Below are 20,107 nucleotides of genomic sequence, written 5' to 3'. Positions count from 1 at the left end.
TAAACTAATTGTGATAGAGAATCACAATTGATAAACTACCACTTCAAAATATATATTTTCTGTTCGGAGCAAGTTGGCATCTCTGAATTCATGCTAATTTTCGATGGGTGGAGCTACAAAAGTCCAACAAAATATCATTTTTTTTTTTGCAAAATTCAAATTTTGTATTATATATTTTAATAGCGGCACATTTTTGTACTAAAAAATCGGTGTTGTTATTCGAAAATAACCTTTACCGTGAGCGTCACTTTGCCGCCATTCTCAAGATCTCGAGCTCATACTTCTGAATAACTACATCTGAATTCTCATTTTGATCGGTAGAAGAACCGCCAGCTAGAGGTCCATAAGACGTCCGTCCAAAAATTATTTTGTACATCCTCTTTTTCTTTTTTAAATATAAAAGATTTATGAAAGTTTCGTAAGATTCATAAAGTTTTAATAATTTAAAAATATTGGTTCAGCATGTTCTGCTACTAATCTTTAGTAGAATGTTTCTATTTTTTTTTTCAAATGTAGAAGATTTATTGATAAAATTCATAAAGTTTGAATACTTTCAACATATTCAGTCACTATTCCTTCAGTTGATCGTATATACATTTTAGATATGGAAGAATCAGAAATTAAAAAACAATTTAATTCCTGGTATTCCATTGATGAAGCAACTGAGAGTTGCAGCTGGGTAAAGTTTTAAAGATTTAAGAACATTGGTTTAGCATGTTCTGTTACTAACTCTTTAATAGAATATATGTATTTCTTTTTCAAATGTAGAAGATTCATAGAATTTCATAAAGTTTAAATACTTTCAACATATTCAGTCACCTTTCCTTTAGTTGATCGTATATCAATTTTAGATATAGAAGAATCAGAAATTAAAAAATAATTTAATTCCTGGTATTCCATTGATGAACCAACTGAGAGTTGCAGCTGGGTAAAGTTTTAATGATTTAAAAACATTGGTTTAGCATGTTCTGCTTCTAACTCTTTAATAGGATATATGTATTTCTTTTTCAAATGTAGAAGATTCATAGAATTTCATAAAGTTTAAATACTTTCAACATATTCAATCACTATTCCATTAGTTTATCGTATATCATTTTTAGATATCGAAGAATCGGAAATTAAAAAGCAATTAACTCCCGGTATTCTATTGATGAACCAACTGAGAGTTGCAGCTGGGTAAAGTTTTAATGATTTAAAAACATTGGTTTAGCATGTTCAGCTTCTTATTCTTTAGTAGAATGTATGTATGTCTTTCTCAAGTGTAGAAGATTCATAGAATTTCATACAGTTTAAATACTTTCAACATATTTAGTCACTATTCCTTTAGTTGATCGTATATCATTTTTAGATATTGAAGAATAGGAAATTAAAAAATAATGTAATTACCGGTATTCCATTGATGAACCAACTGAGAGTTGCAGCTGGCTTAGATGGACCAGAACTACATGTAACATTTACTCTATCTCCAACTTCATTCATAGAATCAGCGCCCTCTATTACCGGTGGTTGTTTAGGCAATACTATAAAATGGATTGTAAGATTATATAATTACATAACAATATTCTAAGAACTGAGTTTTTTTATGATTTTTTTTAAAATTTTGCTTACCATAAACTCTTAGCTCATCTTCAGCTTTGACAGTTTTGAAATGAGGAGCTTCTGATGACACCTCACAGCCGTATGTGCCTTCAGTGTTTAAATCACTTCTTTCCAAATATACGTGACTGGCATTTGATTTTGATAGCTGAATGATAATAAATTACTTTAAAATATGGAATAGATTGTTAATAAATACAAGATGAAACAATTTCACCATATATATAATATTAAGAAAAAAATAAATAAAAATATTTAAAAGTGCTAATGTTCACCATTGTTTTTTTTTCAACAATAAAGACTGAAATCTGAATTTTTCATTAGTTATATAAATGACANAAATATTAAGACATTAATTTTGCTACCGTCTGAAAAGAAGATTTCTGAAACTACGGAAATTCCGTAGCAGTTGGAGGGTATGCATATATATAATATTAAGAAAAAAATAAATAAAAATATTTAAAAGCGCTAATGTTCACCATTGTTTTTTTTTTCAACAATAAAGACTGAAATCTGAATTTTTCATTAGTTATATAAATGACACTAGTTTGATTTCAAATTCAATGGATGTGTTAATTCCATTCTTAGAGCTTTTTTTAACACGCTCACGCCGGGAAAGTGAAAATACTGGTACGGGAAAAGAGAAAATAATGGTAGAAGAACTATTTCAATATTTGCTACTATTCGGGAGGAGTTAATCTATTCTCAACAATAACAATTCACTGTAAAGAAATTTATCACAGCGAAGAAGCAATTCAATATGAAAATTTCATTCGTTAAAAACAATTGGTGGTTATGGATTTTTAATATTCCCGGAAAAAAACTAAAAAATGAAATTTATTGTTACCAATTCTTACTCCGGTGCGCTGCCAAGATGAGACAATCTAGCGTGACCCACCGGTGGGTCACCCCGGCGTGAACGTGTTAAAATCAGGGATATNGTTAAAATTTATATCGTTAAAAAATCCTGGCAGTCATTGATTCCATACTGAAACAAGCCAGAATTCAAATATATATATATATATATATATATATATATATATAGCTATGCCAACTATAACTCTTTTTGCAAAATATTTTATTGAGTCGTAGACAATTAAAAACTAATGCGTACAGAATTCTTTATAACTCCGGGATGCCAAAGGGCTACTTTTTATGTAAAAAGTGGTAGAAACTCAATTCACTTTTATTTATTTCTTATTTCTTCAATTACTCTACTCAATCATATTTACTACTATGACTACTCATTTATAATACCCAATAGACTATTGTTATATATATTTTTATGAACTCTTAAAATAATGTGGCTACTAATTACTAAGCTATAAAATATTTTAATTTTAGAGTCGTGAGTCTTAATGACACCTCAAGAGGTGACATCGGAGTGCATAGAATTAAAAAATAAAGTGTAACTAAAATTAGAAACCAGCAAATAATTGAATTATTATTGCTCTAAAAATATTTTAAATAAAAATATTTTTTGCATCTCCTAAAATATGCCATTTTACTAACAGTAGTTGGGAATGTATTAAGCCAAACAAATAACATTATTCATCTGTAGACAATCAATGCATCAAATAATACATTTGAAATAAAAATATTTCTAAACAAGAGTTTTTAACCTATAATAGAATTGAAGTGTAAGAAAAGCAAGTGCATTTACTTTGACATAAACTCCCAAGAGGTCATACATTTGGCCATGCAGCCTGTCCCTTGGCTGATAACGATAGAATTCTACATTGTTTTTGTACCATTTTACAGAATACAGTTCATCCCCTTCTAGATCAAAGTCGCACTTGAGCCAAACATTCTCCCCAATGACCACTGCGCCTGGAACTTCCAATCTTGCTAGGCGCATGCTTCCAACTAAAAAAAAAAAAAATATTATGTTTCTTGAATTCCAATAGTTAGAAATATCTGAACTATGTTTTGTTTAAAATAGCACACAGAAATGATAGTGAAAAAGCACTGTTATATAGACAATGTCAGCTTTCGTTTAGGAAAAAAAAGCATCTGTATATATTTATAAAATCAAGTGTTGCGTTCTTTTTTATAGAAAAAGTCGATCAGAATCAGCTGAAGTTTCAGTTTTATATTGTTTTCCGTTTGACTAAATTGAACAGTTAAGAAAAAAACGAAAAAAAACATTTATCTTAACTGTTTTCACGAACTCCCACTCCCCCCCCCCAGCCGGGTCTCTACCTTAAAAATTGTTAAAAATCCATCATTTAATACATATGGGACCACTAACGATATTACTTCTTAAACAAAACATATCTATATAGAAATTCCAGACAGTCAGACCTCTAAATATTAAGTTGATATCTTATTAAATTTTTATTTGGTTTTACGTGAATTTACTACTACTTGCAAGATTATTTATTAAATAGATTTAAACCTTTGATTTAAACCCTGATTATTTTTTTCAACGTTTAAAAACTGTTAACTCAATTATTTGTAAATTATTAGCCTTTATCTAAGATAATTAAGAAACCGAATTGAACTAGATAGATTTTTTTAATTTTTCAATTGGTAAATGTTGATGTGTTGTTTAAAATTTTGCATTTTTGCTAATATTTCATTTCTTAAAAAGCCTAATCGAAATAATGCAAAACACAAACTCCAGCATATTAAAATATCCGTAGTACTAATAAAAAGCAAAGAAGGAATAAAGAAAGTGTATTATATTTTCTATAAATCGGGTTATAAAGTATATATATATATATATATAATATNATATATATATAATTAATTTAAGATAGATATAAATATAAAATATATTGTCTTCCCTCTCAGCTGTTGTTACTACCAGAAACGATTTTTCTTTAAAATGACAACTTTTTTTACTGTAATTTGCAGGATACACCTAAATAATAAAAAAAGGGTTTCATACGCACTGAATACGATATATACAAAGTAAACTTAATTTTTCAACAATCAATACTTTTTTCTTAAGACTTTTACCAAATAAAACCATAATGATCCCACATACAAAATTTTTATTTACTTTTTTCATATGAAACACAAATTATGTAAAAAAAAATCACCGCCAAACGATTTTGCGCTTTTTATTTGCCGTTCCTCAGAATAATTCTGTGAATATAATCATAAAAAATGAATAAGGCGCATATTCAAACTAAATGTATCACGCGAAATGTGGGAAGAAATTGATGCCCAAAACCTGCACCGCACCCTAAGAATACCACAATTGGGGATATATTTAAACACCACTTTCTTCTAAGTCAAATGCACAAACTGTTCCAATCTAAATGCTAGCCAGGCGAGAAGATCGTCAGCCTCACAACTTCTCGCTAATGACTCCGTTCGCTATTGCCTAGCTCAGAAAAAAAAGGAAGGCAAAAATAAAAGTAAAAACCCCGAAAAAAGGGGAAAGGAAAGTTTTCTTTTACGTAAAACTCTTCGATTGAATGTTATTTTTTCCCTAACTCCTCCGGATCTAGGGATCTCGTGCTAATAAAGAAAGGTACCTGGTCTTTTATGCGGTCATTCCAACTTCTCAAAATTAGATTAAGGATTTTCGCAACATCAAGTCAACATAAGAGTCTAGGCAGGTGAAATAAAGGAGGCCTCTAGTCTCCACCCATCCTAAATATAGCGCAAGCTTCACTTCAATAAACAGAAGACAGCTGATGTGGGTGTGACGATTCTAGTACAATGGACATAGGTTTGGGCTACATTCTATCAAAAAGTTAGAAGAAAACGATCAAAATATTTTTTTTTCTTTCTTTTTATGTGTGAGAAATCTTTTGCTTTTTTCGCTGTTTTGTTTTTCAGATAATATAAGCGATCGAAATAAAAAGGCTTAGTTTAGAATAGAGAGCGTAGAAATGAAAGGTAATTTCTTTAAGCTTATGGTTAAGGAATATATAAAAATGGAGAAAATGAATTAAATACATTGACACTATTTGAATATTTTTAATTATACATCCATGATTTTTATTGTATGTTCAGTTATTTATTTAGCTTATTTTTAGATCGTTATAATTTCAAAATAGGATGAATAAACTTCATTATTTTCTCTTTTTGTAATTTTAGCAATCATTTTCAGCATTTTTTTCTGATGTAAGCGATCGAAATAAAAAGGCTTAGTTTAGAATAGAGAGCGTAAAAATGAAAGGTAATTTCTTTAAGCTTATGGTTAAGAATATATAAAAATGGAAGGAATGAATTAAATGCATTGACACTATTTCAGTATTTTTAATTATATATCCATGATTTTTATTGTATGTTCAGTTATTTATTTAGCTTATTTTTATCTCGTTATAATTTCAAAATAGGATTCTAGAGCAATAAACGTAGGTTTGGCTACATTCTATCAAAAAGTTGGAAGAAAACGATCAAAATATTTTTTTTCTTTCTTTTATGTGTGAGAAATCTTTTGCTTTTTTCGCTGTTTTATTTTTAAGATAATATAACCGATCGAAATAAAAAGGCTTAGTTTAGAATAGAGAGCGTAGAAATGAAAGGTAATTTCTTTAAGCTTATGGTTAAGGAATATATAAAAATGGAAGGAAAGATTTAAGTGCATTAGCTCTATTTGAATATTTTTAATCATATATCCATGATTTTTATTGTATGTTCAGTTATTTATTTGGCTTATTTTCATCTCGTTATAATTTCAAACTAGGATATATAAATTTCATTATTTTCGCTTTTTATAATTTTAGCAATCATTTTCAGTCTGGTTTTTCGGATAATATAAGCGATTAAAATAAAAAGGCTTAGTTTAGAATAGAGAGCGTTGAAATGAAAGGTCATTTCTTTAAGCTTATGGTTAAAGAATATAATAAAATGGAAGGAATGAATTAAATGCATTGACACTATTTGAATCTTTTTAAGTATATATCCATGATTTTTATTGCATGTTCAGTTATTTATTTAGCTTATTTTTAACTCGTTATAATTTCTAAATAGGATATATAAACTTCATTATTTTCGCTTTTTGTGATTTTAGCAATCATTTTCAGGATTCTTTTTCAGATATAAGCGTTCGAAATAAAATGCTTATTTTAGAACAGAAAGCGTAGAAATAAAAGGTAATTTCTTTGAAAGGATTAAGGAATAAATAAAAATAGAATGAATAAATCCACGTTATTTGTATGTTTTCTGATTTTCCAACCATGATTTTTTTGTATGTTCTGCCACTTATTTAGCTTGTTATTATTTAAAAATATGAAATTTAAACTTTATTACTTTCGCTTCTTATAATTTTAGGAATCCTTTCCAACATAGTTTTTTAGCATTGTTTTTCAGCAATATAAGCGATCAAAATATTGTGCTTAGTTGAGAATAGGAGAATAGAGATCGTAGAATAGAGATCGTAGAAATGAAAGATAATTTCTTTGAGCTTATGGTTAAGGAATAAATAAAAATAGAAGGAATAAATAAAATGCATTGACCTTATTTGAATATTTTGAATTATTTGACCAGGATTTTTATTGTAGGTTCGGTTATTTATTTTGCTTAATTTTAGCTCGTCATTATTCCAAAATAGGATGGCTAAACTTTATTTTCTTCGTTTCTTGTAATTTCGCTTCTTAAAATTATCAGCTGATTCGTTGGAGTCTGATTTTCTTGCAATTAATTTTATTTTATTTCATAACCATCAATGAACAGCAGATCAAATTTTGGTTTTACGACTACTAATGTTCAACTTCGTAGCCTTGTAATTTTGAACCAATCCAGAGGACAAGGAAACTACTGGATCACTACCGCCGGAGATATTATTTGTTATGGGAACGTGGAGGACTTTGTGACTCAACAGATTTAACATGCATCTGTCACCATATACTACACTATGGAGTCATTATGGAGAAATATTAAGAAGAAGGCATTGACCCACAATGGGCTGCCTGGCCAACTGTGATAATAATGATCATATTCATTTCTATATAAACATTGTTTTATTATATTATTTTATTTCTATATAAACATGAGATTATTTGAGTTTTGGTCACAATTCTGACAACTCACAAAATTCGTTTTGACTATGTTTCTATCGATATTCCATCTTGCCTTTGAACGAAACGTAATGTTTATAGAATTTTTGATTAATAGAAATATTAAAAATATAAAATTGTCTTTTTTTTAAGGAAACAATAATCACATAAATAAAAATTTAAGTTTAAATTAATAATTTTAATTGTGATTGTAATTACATTCTTTCATTAATAGAATGCTAGTAAAAGGTACATATCTTCTGCGTTTAAAACTTTTTGAATCAATAAAGTTAATTTCCTTAATAAAGTTAATTAAGTTCTCAGGTTAAATTCGTAACTGCATTAGTTGCTAACATAATTTACACATTAAATGTGTTACACAACCTATTAAAATAGTTTCAAATTACCCCAAAATAGTAAGATAGATTTGAAAAGAAAACATACGATTAACAGAACTTTAATCTCAATTCAATCATCTCATCTAATTCCTTTTTTACAATGTTTTTAAATTAAAAATTGACTTTTCCGTCAAACGAAATGATGACGGAATTTTTCGTCTGGAAAAACTTAGTTCAATTTCTTATTTTACCATGTTGGAATAGATTTTTCAAATTTGCTTCGTTCGAAAGCATAGCAATTTAAACTATTCTTACAGAAAACACAGCCTTTTTTATAAACTAGAGAAAAAGTAGCTCCAATTTTAGTAGCTGTGCATAAACGGGCTAAGAAATTAAAATTTTCATAAAACTTTCTGATTACATTCATCGCAATATAAGTCACAGCTACCAATATTATCTTAATTGCTCATAATTTACTTATCCTTAATAATAGTAAGATAATAAAATATACATTTGAGATAATTAAATCAATTTAAATGATTAGGGTATATTCTTAACTACATTGATTACTAACACCATTTGCACATTAAAATGCAATACATAACCTATAAAAAAATTTCAAATTAATAAGATAGTAAGACATATATATTTTTTAAAATACATGAGATTAATAGAACTTTAATCTCAATTCAATCATCTCGCCAAATTCTTTTCTTACAATGTATCTGAATTCAAAAAATTGACTTTTCCTTCAAACGAAATGTTAATGGAATTTTTCGGCTGGGAAAACTTAGCTCAATTTCTTATTTTACCATGTTGCAATAGATTTTTCAGAATTGCTTCTTTCCAAAGCATAGCAATTCAAACTATAGTTGTGGAAAACATGAACTATATCGTAAACCAGAAAGAAATAGCGCTAATTTTTAGTAGCTAGGCATAAATTGGCTAAGAAATTAAAATTTTCTTTTTCTTAAAACATTCCGATCACATTTATTGTAAAGTAAGTCACAGTTATTAATATGAGAGTAATTGCTATTAATTGACATGTCCTTAATATAAGTAAGCTAGTAAAATATGCATTTGAGGCAATTAAATTCATTTAAGTGATTAGGGTACATTCTTAACTACATTTACACATTAAAATTCAATACATAACCTATAAAAACAGTTTCAAATTAATAAGATAGTAAGATATATATATTTTAAAAAAATACATGAGATTAATAGAACTTTAATCTCAATTCAATCATCTCGCCAAATTCTTTTCTTACAATGTATCTGAATTCAAAAAATTGACTTTTCCTTCAAACGAAATGTTGATGGAATTTTTCGGCTGGGAAAACTTAGCTCAATTTCTTATTTTACCATGTTGCAATAGATTTTTCAGAATTGCTTCTTTCCAAAGCATAGCAATTCCAACGATTCTTGAAGTAAACCCAGACTATAGCTTAGATCAGAGAAAAGTAACTTTATTTTTTTTCTTCACACGGACATGTCGAAGACGAAAAAAAAGCGCTTTAAATATTTGAAAAACGATTTTTTTTCCCAGTGAAACTTCCTCGCTTTTCAAAAACCAAGCAAGTAGTACAAGCAAACATTTTGCTGGTTTCAAAACAGAAATGGAAACAAGAACATCGCAAGTGTTTGAGAGAAAATCTTCAGTCATGAATCAACGAGTATATTCGTCTTCATTTAGTTATTTGTTGTTCGCTTTCTTCTATTCTATCAATCTTAGTTTTGTTCCTTCTATTTTTCTCGTGTTTTTCAAAAATAGTGAAACATTGAAACTATGCATTTTATTTTATGTTTTGGTTTTATATCTCCTCCTGAAATCTAAACATTTTTACATAATGTTGATAAGCCCATTAATACCTGTTTTTTTACACAATAATGTTGTGAAAGTCCGTTTCTACTATATTAGCTATCACTTAAGCTTTACGTAAAACTACAACTTTACTAATACAAATCCAAATTAGAAAGATTTGTTTTATTAAAGTCTAGTAGTAAAAGAAGTGATATTCGATTAAAGCAGAATTTATTTTAGTTTCTCCAGCATTTAAAACTTTATCACACAAAAAAGATGCCAACGCGGAATTAACAGCATTTTAAGTTAATTTGCGTAATTTTGTTGACATTTAAGTGTTCAACTTCATAGCCTTGTAATTTTTAACCCAATCCAGAACACAAGGGAGCTCCTGGATCAAGTATTAGGAGAAATGTGCCTACGTTGAAGAAATTTATTCGCGTTACATGGAGAGGAAACCACGAATGCCTGCCACGGTTAGCCTGACGACAAGGGAACTCTAACCTATGAACCGTCTACCATTGAGGATAGTTTACGTCAGCATTGAGGTCGGTGCAAGCAGAATGTGGAATTCGTATCCACCAGTCATCGCTGGGGTTCGAACCCGGCTTATCTCATTGGAAGACGAACGCTCTTTATCCTCTGAGGCATCACGGCTCAACAAATTTTCAATTGAAAGGAATTGGAAATCTTAATCAATTCTTTCAAAATGGAAAACAAAATAATGTAAATATAGCAATTAACTTAATAAACACCCAAGTAAGCACACAGTTAAAAAACTAAATCATATTTGCATAATCTTGCAATCAAAATCCAGCTATGAAATATTAAAATAGTTTCACTGCTATCTCGTCACAGAAAAATTGCTATTTATAATGGTTTTCAAAATTTTAAACTCTTTAAATAAGCATTAATTATTTTTTTTCTTTAAAAAACGTAGAAAATGGCATTTATGAAGCTACTAACTAAAATGTAAAGATTTTTGGTTAATTTTATGAATTTTTTAATACGCTTAACAGTAACAAAAAGCCTGTCACATAATTCTTGAATTATTTAGAAGTAGTGAGAGTAAAAATCCTATAAATCGAATTTACTAAACCAAGAAATATACATTAAAAGACTAAAACTCGAACATATTTATTCGCTGTCCGGAGTAAATTGGCATCTCTAGAAGTAGCCAAGAAGAGAAAAGAAATATAAGAAAACAACTTTTTGCTTATTTTTATGAGAGAAAAAGCAAGTAGTGATAACACTTAAATTTAATTGTAAATTGTGGCTAGCAGTCACTAGACTGAACTAGAGTTTGACAGGGCATCTCGGGCCGAGATCGGCCGGTCAGTTTACTGAAATAAGTCAGGAATTATTGCCACTAACAATTTAATTTCTAAATTGTTTTGGTTAAAAATAAAAAAGCTTAAGACTACTACTATTTGTTAACAGTTAAAATGCATGTCTTAGTAGATATGGAACTTTTCAGGTCAATGCTTGTGATTTAAGCATTAACCACTAATATATTTCATACCACCAAAAACTATCATTTAATATATTTTTCACCCAAATGAAATAGCTTGAATAGGTTGCCTATATCCTGCAGTAAATCATTTTTATTTCAATACTAGACTATTTCAATACCGGAATTGGTGTCTGTGCCTTTTTAAGACCTTGACGTGCAACCATATATTAAATCCTGGAGATAAAAATCCCATTTATTGAAACTTCTTTCCGCATTACCCAATACTTAGACAGTCCATTAAACTTTAGCTAACGATACTAAATATCCTCATAACGATACCCAAGTCAAACATTCTGATGGTTTTTCATTGATGGACCAGCAGAATCTTCGTGGCAACCATAAATAATTCCATCATTAACCTTAATTTTTGATGGTAACCAACTTAAGTAACCATCATCCCTCTGTAGGAAATCAGGCTGATTTATGATGGTCCAACCGAACATAAGAATAGCAACTTGTTTTGATGGTTTGTTCATGTTGTACCATCAGAAATTTCCATTATAAATTCTTAGAAATCAAATGTTGGAACGATCAGGAGCCGTGATTACCCCTATGTAGGAATTTGCACTGATTTTTGGCGGTCCAGAATATAAAAAAAAACTGTCTAAATGAGAACTATAGAAAAAAATCCTGAGAAAAAAAAACTTTACTCTTGAGTACCAACAAGAATTCCCATTAAACCATCATGGAATTGTATTGTTGAAATCATCATGGACCATCATGGATCATCATGGATTGTTGATCCATGAGAATCAAACTTCTCTAATGGTTAACCATCATAGTATTAAAGTAGCATTTTTTCTCAAAGAATGATGGAAGTTTGTTGGTATATCAAAAACCATGAAAGCATAATGGAAAATGTTTGATGATGGTGACCATCAAATTATGTTGAATCATCATGAATTGCTCTGAAACTAACATAAACCATCAAAATAGTTTGATGAGACCATCAAATATTTTGACTTGAATATGCACAGAACTAGATATAATAAAGTCACTTCTTTTCGCATAAATAGGATACCTCTTTGATGCAAAACTCGCCATTATTTAAATTAAAGCTATTTCCTTACAATAAATGTATGAACAATCCTCAAAATTTCATACTTATTACACTTGCCAAACTAAACTGAATAAACACACGTGATCATTAATTCTGTAAAACATTTTTTGAGCTAGAAAATAAACTACACTAAAATATGGTGGTTATTGCAGTTAATACTATACTTTATTTAAGAATATGTTATACAAAATAAATCGCACTTTTCAAGCTCATACGTCATCCAAGAAATCATTAAAGTTTTTTTTTTTCAACGAAAAAACTACATCACTTCTTATCAGAGTTAACTTTACACAATAAAAAATGCTAATAATCAATACTTTTGATTTTAAGGCTCTAACATTGTTTATTGTCTGGTACACAAAAACATGATAAGACAATTAGTCAGTGTATTGTATTTCATCACACTAAAGGAAAGATAAAAATATGTTTTTATTTGCCATATGGGGTTCCTGTCTTTGATCTAAAAATTATTTCATGCTGCTCTTTAGTTTTCTTGCTAGAAAAATTTAAATATCTATTTTCTTCTTAAATGTAAAAAATAACCTCAAAATGATACATGAATTTCAAGGCGTGAGTAAAGAAGTAAACTATTTTTATTTAGTAAATTGTATTTTTATGTGAAGCTTTCTAATAATAAATACATTATTAGTTAAAATTTATCTTTTTAACTTGTAACTAGTAGGAGTCAATGAAGGAAAAAAGTTATCGAATTCAGAATAATATATAATTTGATTTAAGACTTCATTCGCTTCAAAAATATGCAAATTTGAAATAGGAACCGACATGTTTCAAATGCTCAAAAACAGGCTCCAATTTTCATGACTTGCCAGAGAAAATAAAAGTGATTTGAAGTGGAAAACTTAAAGTTGCCAACGAAGAAGGGAAAAATAAAGATTAGACATAAAACTAGAAAAACCACAGCAGCCAAGAAAGAAAAACATAACAAGAAAAACCACTGTGACCGAGAGGGTAAAATCAAGATAAAATACTTTTTACCTGGTTCTATGGAGAAAGGGGAGGAACTAATGTCGTTAACAGGAGTATCAGCAGTCATGTGAATAAAACAAGATTCCAGGGTATCAAGATGAGCTGAAGTACATGATAATTATACATTGTTATTTTTTAACTCTTTGCAAAATCAAAATAAAATGTTGTTCTGCTTATAATGTAATTCAATTTTCAATTTACTAGAACTGGATAAAATGATCCTATGATTAAAAGCTGGTAGGTTATTAGCTATTGTCCTGCAGCTATAAAGAACTTGCAATATTATAGTTAATCTTGAGACATATTTCTTTACGGGATTAAATTCATTACATATAGCATACAAATGAAGAAAAAAGAGAAGACATGCTTTAAACCCTCCGAGCATAGAGACTAGCAAAACAAAGCAAAAGGAGATGATAAAATCCATTATAGCATCCAAATAGAGTTTGAAGATAGATAAACATGCTAATCCAGTTCTGAAAAAACTTGTTTGACTTTATTTTGCAAGCACTGGACGCCAATTGAATATATTAAATATATATTGATTGAAAAAAAATTATGTATTGAATATTGAAATATTGAATATTGAAATATTGAATATTGAAATATTGAATATTGAAATATTGACTATTGAAATATTGAATATTGAAATATTGAATATTGAAATATTGAATATTGAAATATTGAATATTAAAATATTGAATATTGAAATATTGAATATTGAAATATTGAATATTGAAATATTGAATAATGAAATATTGAAATATTGAATATTGAAATATTGAATATTGAAATATTGAAATATTGAAATATTGAAATATTGAATATTGAAATATTGAAAATATTGAATATTGAAATATTGAGTATTGAATTTCATTAAAATTGCAAAAATATTTCCCATAAATGTTTATTTTATGCATTTTGAATATTACTTGCAATTTGCTTTATAATTCGGAGAAATCGATTCTAAGTTTAATAACTCGCCTAGAAAAAATCAATTAAAAAAGTGATTCAATACCCAATGATATAAAATTTTTTTATATATTCCTGTTTAATTTCATGCCCCACTATTGATTGTTAATCATATTTGAAAAAAAATTCCGTTAAATTAGATATAAAAACGATTTGAAAGGAGTTTTTTCTTTTTTTCAAAATATGTGAAACCCTAGCTTTTAAGAAAATTTACTTATAAATAGAAGAAATTAATTTGCGTGAGAAATTTTGATTTAAAAAATAGGTTCAAAACTAATATTGCAACTATTAAATAATTGTAATCGCAAATCCTATGTAGAATAAAAATTCGAATCCATTAATCGAAGCGAAATTAATAATTTTAGCTAAAGTTTCATTTTTGCTTTTTTTACTGGACTCAATTATCTTTAAGTTTAATCTTTTTAGTGTCTAGCATATTTTAAATTTTATTGTATTTACATAAATTTAATTCATAATGTATCATTATTTTCCTTGAAGTTATCGCAATTTTAGGACACATACGTAATTTGAAAACTAAAATTATAGCTAGTAAATAAATAATATAGCAACATTTATTAAAATAAATAATTTAATAAAAGTTACATCATTAATTTTAGTTTAAGTATATTATCTTAATTATTCAAATAAATTTAAAAATGCTTAAGTTAAATTTTTTAATTCCGAACATCTTCTTAAGGCAAGTTTAATTATATTACTTAAATTTAATTTATAATTAATAGCTATATGCTATATAGTTTTTATTATTTCAGTATTTATCTCTTTTCCGATATTTCGCCGAACTAATTCTTAGGGGAGTTTCATACTATTAACATATTCGCTTGAAATATTCGCACAAATTTTCAATGAATGTCTCAACGCCTGAACTAATTAAATGAATAAAGTATTTGTTCAGCAGTCCCAAGTTCATGGAATGTGTTAAGATTCGCATTCGAACTCAAGACGTTGAAGTAATATTTGAAAACTGTTAATCTTCAAGAAGCTCTTATATTTTCTAATTGCATCTTACAAATCTGAAATCCGAATCATTGATTGAATATTTTTTTCACCTTCTAGCCATAAACTAATAATTCTTTGGCTCTTAATAATTTCCTCTTTGATCTCTTTCAAAAATTAGTTAAATGCTAATTAGTTCTTTCAAAATCAAATCTTATGTAGAAAGTTACTTGTCTCTGATACCATGTCCCCTTATGACTTAGAAAATAAGCTGTCTTATGTTTATCATGCTGAAGATCCTTATTTACTGCAATACTGTCTTTTATTGCAGGACCCCCTGAGGGGAATATTTGTTACGGTATCTTAGTTCCTCTTGACAGGGCTGTAACTGCAAAAGAGACAACGCCCCTAGGGTATAATTATTGGATCATTATTCAAGGAAAAAAGAGAACTAAAGTTTATTTCATAAAAATTACAATATAACCGCTTCATTTTGAGTTTATCATGGAGGCAAGCGAAATTGGAATATTTTATGATGCAAGAATTATTTATTTTTAGCAAATGAGTTGTTCGAAAAGAATACGTAATTGTTAAAATCGCTTTTGAAATTGTTACCATCTATCAAATAGTAAAATAATTAAATAACTTGGGTTTGAAGGTGGATGCATTTTTCGTAAATGGAAGTTATGGAAACCCTTTGTGGTGAAAAAAAGAAGCTTTGCTTCAAATAGTTGAAGGATTTAGTTATGTAGCTTCCAGAGACTCCAATTTCTACGAGTTTTCTGAAGTTATTATTATTTTTTCAATGGCAGTGAACTAAAGAGGAATTTTTTGAAAATGACAGGTAAATAAAAAAAGAGACCAGAGACTCCAATTTCTACGGGTTTTCCGTAGTTATTATTATTTTTTCAATGGGAGTGAACTAAAGCGGAATTTTTTTAAAATGACACGTAAATAAAAAAAGAGATCAGGGACTCCAATTTCTACGGGTTTTCCGTAGTTATTATTATTTTTTCAATGGCAGTGAACTAAAGCGGAATTTTTTGAAAATGACAGGTAAATAAAAAAGGAGACCAGAGACTCCAATTTTTCGGGCTTCCGTTATTTTTTCAATGGGAGTGAACTAAATCGGAATTTTTTGAAAATGACAGGTAAATAAAAAAAGAGACCAGAGACTCCAATTTTTCGGGCTTTCCGTAGTTATTATTATTTTTTCAATGGGAGTGAACTAAATCAGAATTTTTTGAAACTGACGGGGAAATAAAAAAATATATTAGAACTGAAATACTTTGTATCTGTTTAAATTACTTGTGATTGGTTTTTGACGAAATTTTTTTTAATCCTAATTTTCATATAATAATTTCATTATCCTTGCTAACAGTGAAAACAGTTTCCACCTTCTACGGAGAATCCGTAGTAATTGAAGTTTTAGAATGTCTAATTGTTAATCATTTATTATATTTAAAAATACAAAAAAAAAATACTAACAAATATTTCTCGCTTTTTTTAAACTGCATAACCATCGTGTTTTAGTCAGTTCAGATTTTTTCACTCAAATTCACTAAGTTCATTTTTCTAAGTTTATAATAAAATCTGTAACTTGCAATTCTAGTTGCGCTTTTATGGATTTTCAAAAACTGCCCCCTCTGGACCCGCAGTTAATTGATCATAAAGACGACGATTTCCATAAAAACACCGAAGTTAAGCATCGCTGACTTCAGTCGAAATGCAGGTGGGTGTTCACTTTGATCAGCCTGCGTAGAGATCGAGGGTGTGCGGTATCTGTCCTCATTAAACTATTCTACTGTAAAGTGCTCGATTTCGCGAGCAGGTCTTCGAACTACCAAACCGGGGAGGCAATCTTCTTTGCAGAGGATCAAAATTGTGATGGCATATCTTCTGCTGATCCTTAGGAATGTTTTTCAGATCATCGCTAATAGTCCATTGTGAAGCTCTAGCGCGACTTACTCTTCTAGTATCTACCTACCTGTTCTCTATCATGATTGCTACCTGCTCATTTTAACGCCTTTCTCTCAAATACGTACATTTCAAAGAAAAAAGAAACATTTTTTCTGAAATTACAACTTCCGCCTTATGAAAATACACATATAATATATGTTATACGTACAATATAACGTATAATCTATATTCTATACAATATATATATATATATCTGTGTGTATCACACTGGTAGTGAAATAACTATTAAATTCCCTTAGTTTCGCAAAAAAATCTATTATCTTTTTAGAATCTATTATCGAAATACCTCTGTATAAATCAGAAATTATGATATAAATTTTAAATAAACCTATGTTCAACATTTAAAGGGTTGGTCTATTTCTGTGCCTTGGCTGGCAAAGTCATGAAAATTAAAAGAATTAACTCCACAAAGTTTTAAGAAGTAATAGGAAAATGTTTCAAATCACGCAGATCGGAGCAGTAGATCACGGTTAAGCTATTAAAAATGTTTAAATAAATGTTTAAAGTAAGATAAAAAAAAAAGGAAAACAGCTATAATATGCATTTTAACAGAAAATAAAAAATAATTTTATATTGATGGCAATTTATTCATTAAAGCTTTTACTCATATTAGAACAGAAATTATGTTCAAAGTTTTCTTTGCAAAATTTTCAATTTCAAATTTTTCTCGCCACCTTACAACGATTTGAGGGTTGTTAAAACCTTGAATAAGCCTTTTTACAAAGGAGTTTATTTATTATTTGTGTAAAATTGACTTAGAAATTCCTTCTTCTCTTTATTTTATTAAAATTAAATACTCAAGCATATTTAAAAGCTTAAATTTCAAACAAACAATATCGACAAAAAAGATCACATTTCAGGTAATGGAACAATGGCCAAAACAAATTTACGAAACAACTAATTATTTCCCCATTAAAAAGATACGCCGAAACCAATTTTCACCATCGAGAATATGAGCCGACGCCTTTTAACGACACCAAAACTCTTAGAAAAGAGGTAATAAAACAGCAACTGCAAGCACCTATTCTAAAATCAAGACTTTCAATCAATGAAAATCCCCGCCCCTCTTTTTTCTACTTCACGACTATATCTTACAGCACTATACCTTTTCTACTACCCCAAAGTGCTATCTAAAAGACCGCTTAAAATACGTGTTCTTAATATCCTACAGTAATCACGGCGTTGGGAAGCTAAAGTCCCCCGCGATGCAGAAAAATCACGTCCTAAGCTCTCTGTGTTGTAGGTGGCTGCTTCTGCCAACACAAAAAGGAAAAGTCACGGTCTTGTAATTGGGGGAAATAGCCTGAGCTTGGGGAGCTTGTGGCTTGGAGCTGGAGCTTATATTGGATGGTGACAGGATCTGGGTTGCCAATAACCCCAGAAAAGGAAGATCTAATGGCAGACCAGTGCTCTTCCCAGTTTACAACCTCACTTCCTTGATTGAAAAGGCGGGTGCCTTTCCCCCCTCCAAGTTATTTACTGTCGGAAAAGGACTTTATCACCATTTCGTGCTATTGGACTTGATTACGCTTGCTTTTCTGATTTGTCATAATACCGATGCCGCCAGACTTTATTTCGCCATTTTTTTTCGTCCTTTAAAAAGCAATGAAAATATTTTGTGGATACCACCAACGTCTTAAGGAAAAATGAGTAGTTTTATGCCTGGAAAAAATGGATGGTGTCCTCTATGTTGTTGAGCATTTTTGGAATGTTGCCTACAATTTTTCATGGAATAAACGTAAGTCACGCTTCCGAAAACGTGGAATCGTTACGCTCACGTTTTGGTACCTAAGCGGTTTTTGTCTGATTGGTGCTGGTACTCACCATAGACTTTTATAGTTGCTTCAAAGCTTGAATGGAAACAGTTTTAATTTTTTTAAATATTTGAAATGGGATTTAATTTAGTCTCGAAAAATGAAACAGAAACAAAATTATCTTTATTCATTGAGAAAAATTCCCTCTCGTATTAAAATCTAAAGTATAATTATAGTAGTTTGATTAAAAAAGTCATTTAACAGAGCCAAAAATTAAAAAGGTTGCAGAGAAAGTATTTAATTAATTGTAAAACTGCAGATGATGCAAAGTTATCGTGTACGCAAGAATGTATTAATAATTCAAAAGTCTGTGTCATAATCATAAAAGTGGGTAATGTCACCGTCAGGTACGTATGTAATTAAATAAAATGACCGTTTACTTTGTACTGGCATTTATCATAATTTTTTTACCACGAATTACCGTATGAAACAGGTAAACCAAGTAAAATGTGTTGGCCCTCATTCTGATACGTGAGATGTAATTAAAATGCATTAAAGAATGAGCGGAATTTTTTCACAAAATTGACAAAACATTTATATTTAACACTCGCTTTTACAATAATTAAGAAAAAAATTTCCACTTCTTTTTAAATATTATTTTAAACCACTAATGCGTGATTGTTTAAAGCAGTAGTTCCCAAATGGGGTTCCGTTGAACCCTAGGATTCCTTAGATGAGTTAAAGGTGTTTTCCAGAGGTAAGAATTTTTTTAATCAGTTATTTTTACCATTTTTGAAATCTGAAATTATATTTAGATTTCGCTCCCGGCTTGCACCAACTACGGCATAAACATAAAATATCCTCAGTGGTAGACAGATGATTGGTTAAAGTCCCCATGACCATAGGAGGCTTTCGTGGTTTGCCTCTCCATGTAACGCAATGTGGGTTAGCTTCATCAAAAAAAAAGTTCCCGACGAAAGAAAATTTCTCCCAATACTTGATCCAGAAGTTTCCTTGTCTTCTGGGATGAATTCAAAATTGCAAGGCTACGGGGTTGAACATTGTTAGTTGTTGGGTTAGTTGTCGTAAGCCCAAAATTGGGTCAGCTGTTCAACGACGATTATAAAATAAAAAAATAACATCCACACTTATTTGCTGAAAGCTCCGAACAAAAGCTCATTGAAATGGA

General features: G+C 29.4%; 1 protein-coding gene across 2 annotated transcripts in view; it reads right to left on the bottom strand.

The window, feature by feature from the left end:
- Positions 1-20,107, bottom strand: part of LOC107455866 (uncharacterized) — a 251,210-nt gene that overhangs the window by 61,608 nt on the left and 169,495 nt on the right. The window contains exons 1-4 of one of the 2 annotated variants that reach the window (XM_071188189.1): positions 5,085-5,208; positions 3,260-3,462; positions 1,609-1,744; positions 1,387-1,520 (exon numbers count right to left, since the gene is read on the bottom strand). In XM_071188189.1, coding sequence (XP_071044290.1) covers positions 1,387-1,520; positions 1,609-1,744; positions 3,260-3,454 — 465 coding nt within the window. In that variant the 5' untranslated portion in view covers positions 3,455-3,462; positions 5,085-5,208. Of the gene's footprint in view, positions 1-1,386; positions 1,521-1,608; positions 1,745-3,259; positions 3,463-5,084; positions 5,209-20,107 lie in introns of those variants that run through there. The other variant, XM_016073588.4, reaches the window with a different exon arrangement.

The sequence above is a fragment of the Parasteatoda tepidariorum genome, chromosome X2 (genome assembly GCF_043381705.1).
Source record: "Parasteatoda tepidariorum isolate YZ-2023 chromosome X2, CAS_Ptep_4.0, whole genome shotgun sequence".
NCBI classification, from domain to species: Eukaryota; Metazoa; Arthropoda; class Arachnida; order Araneae; family Theridiidae; genus Parasteatoda; species Parasteatoda tepidariorum.
This window is presented reverse-complemented; position numbering and strand designations above follow the sequence as displayed.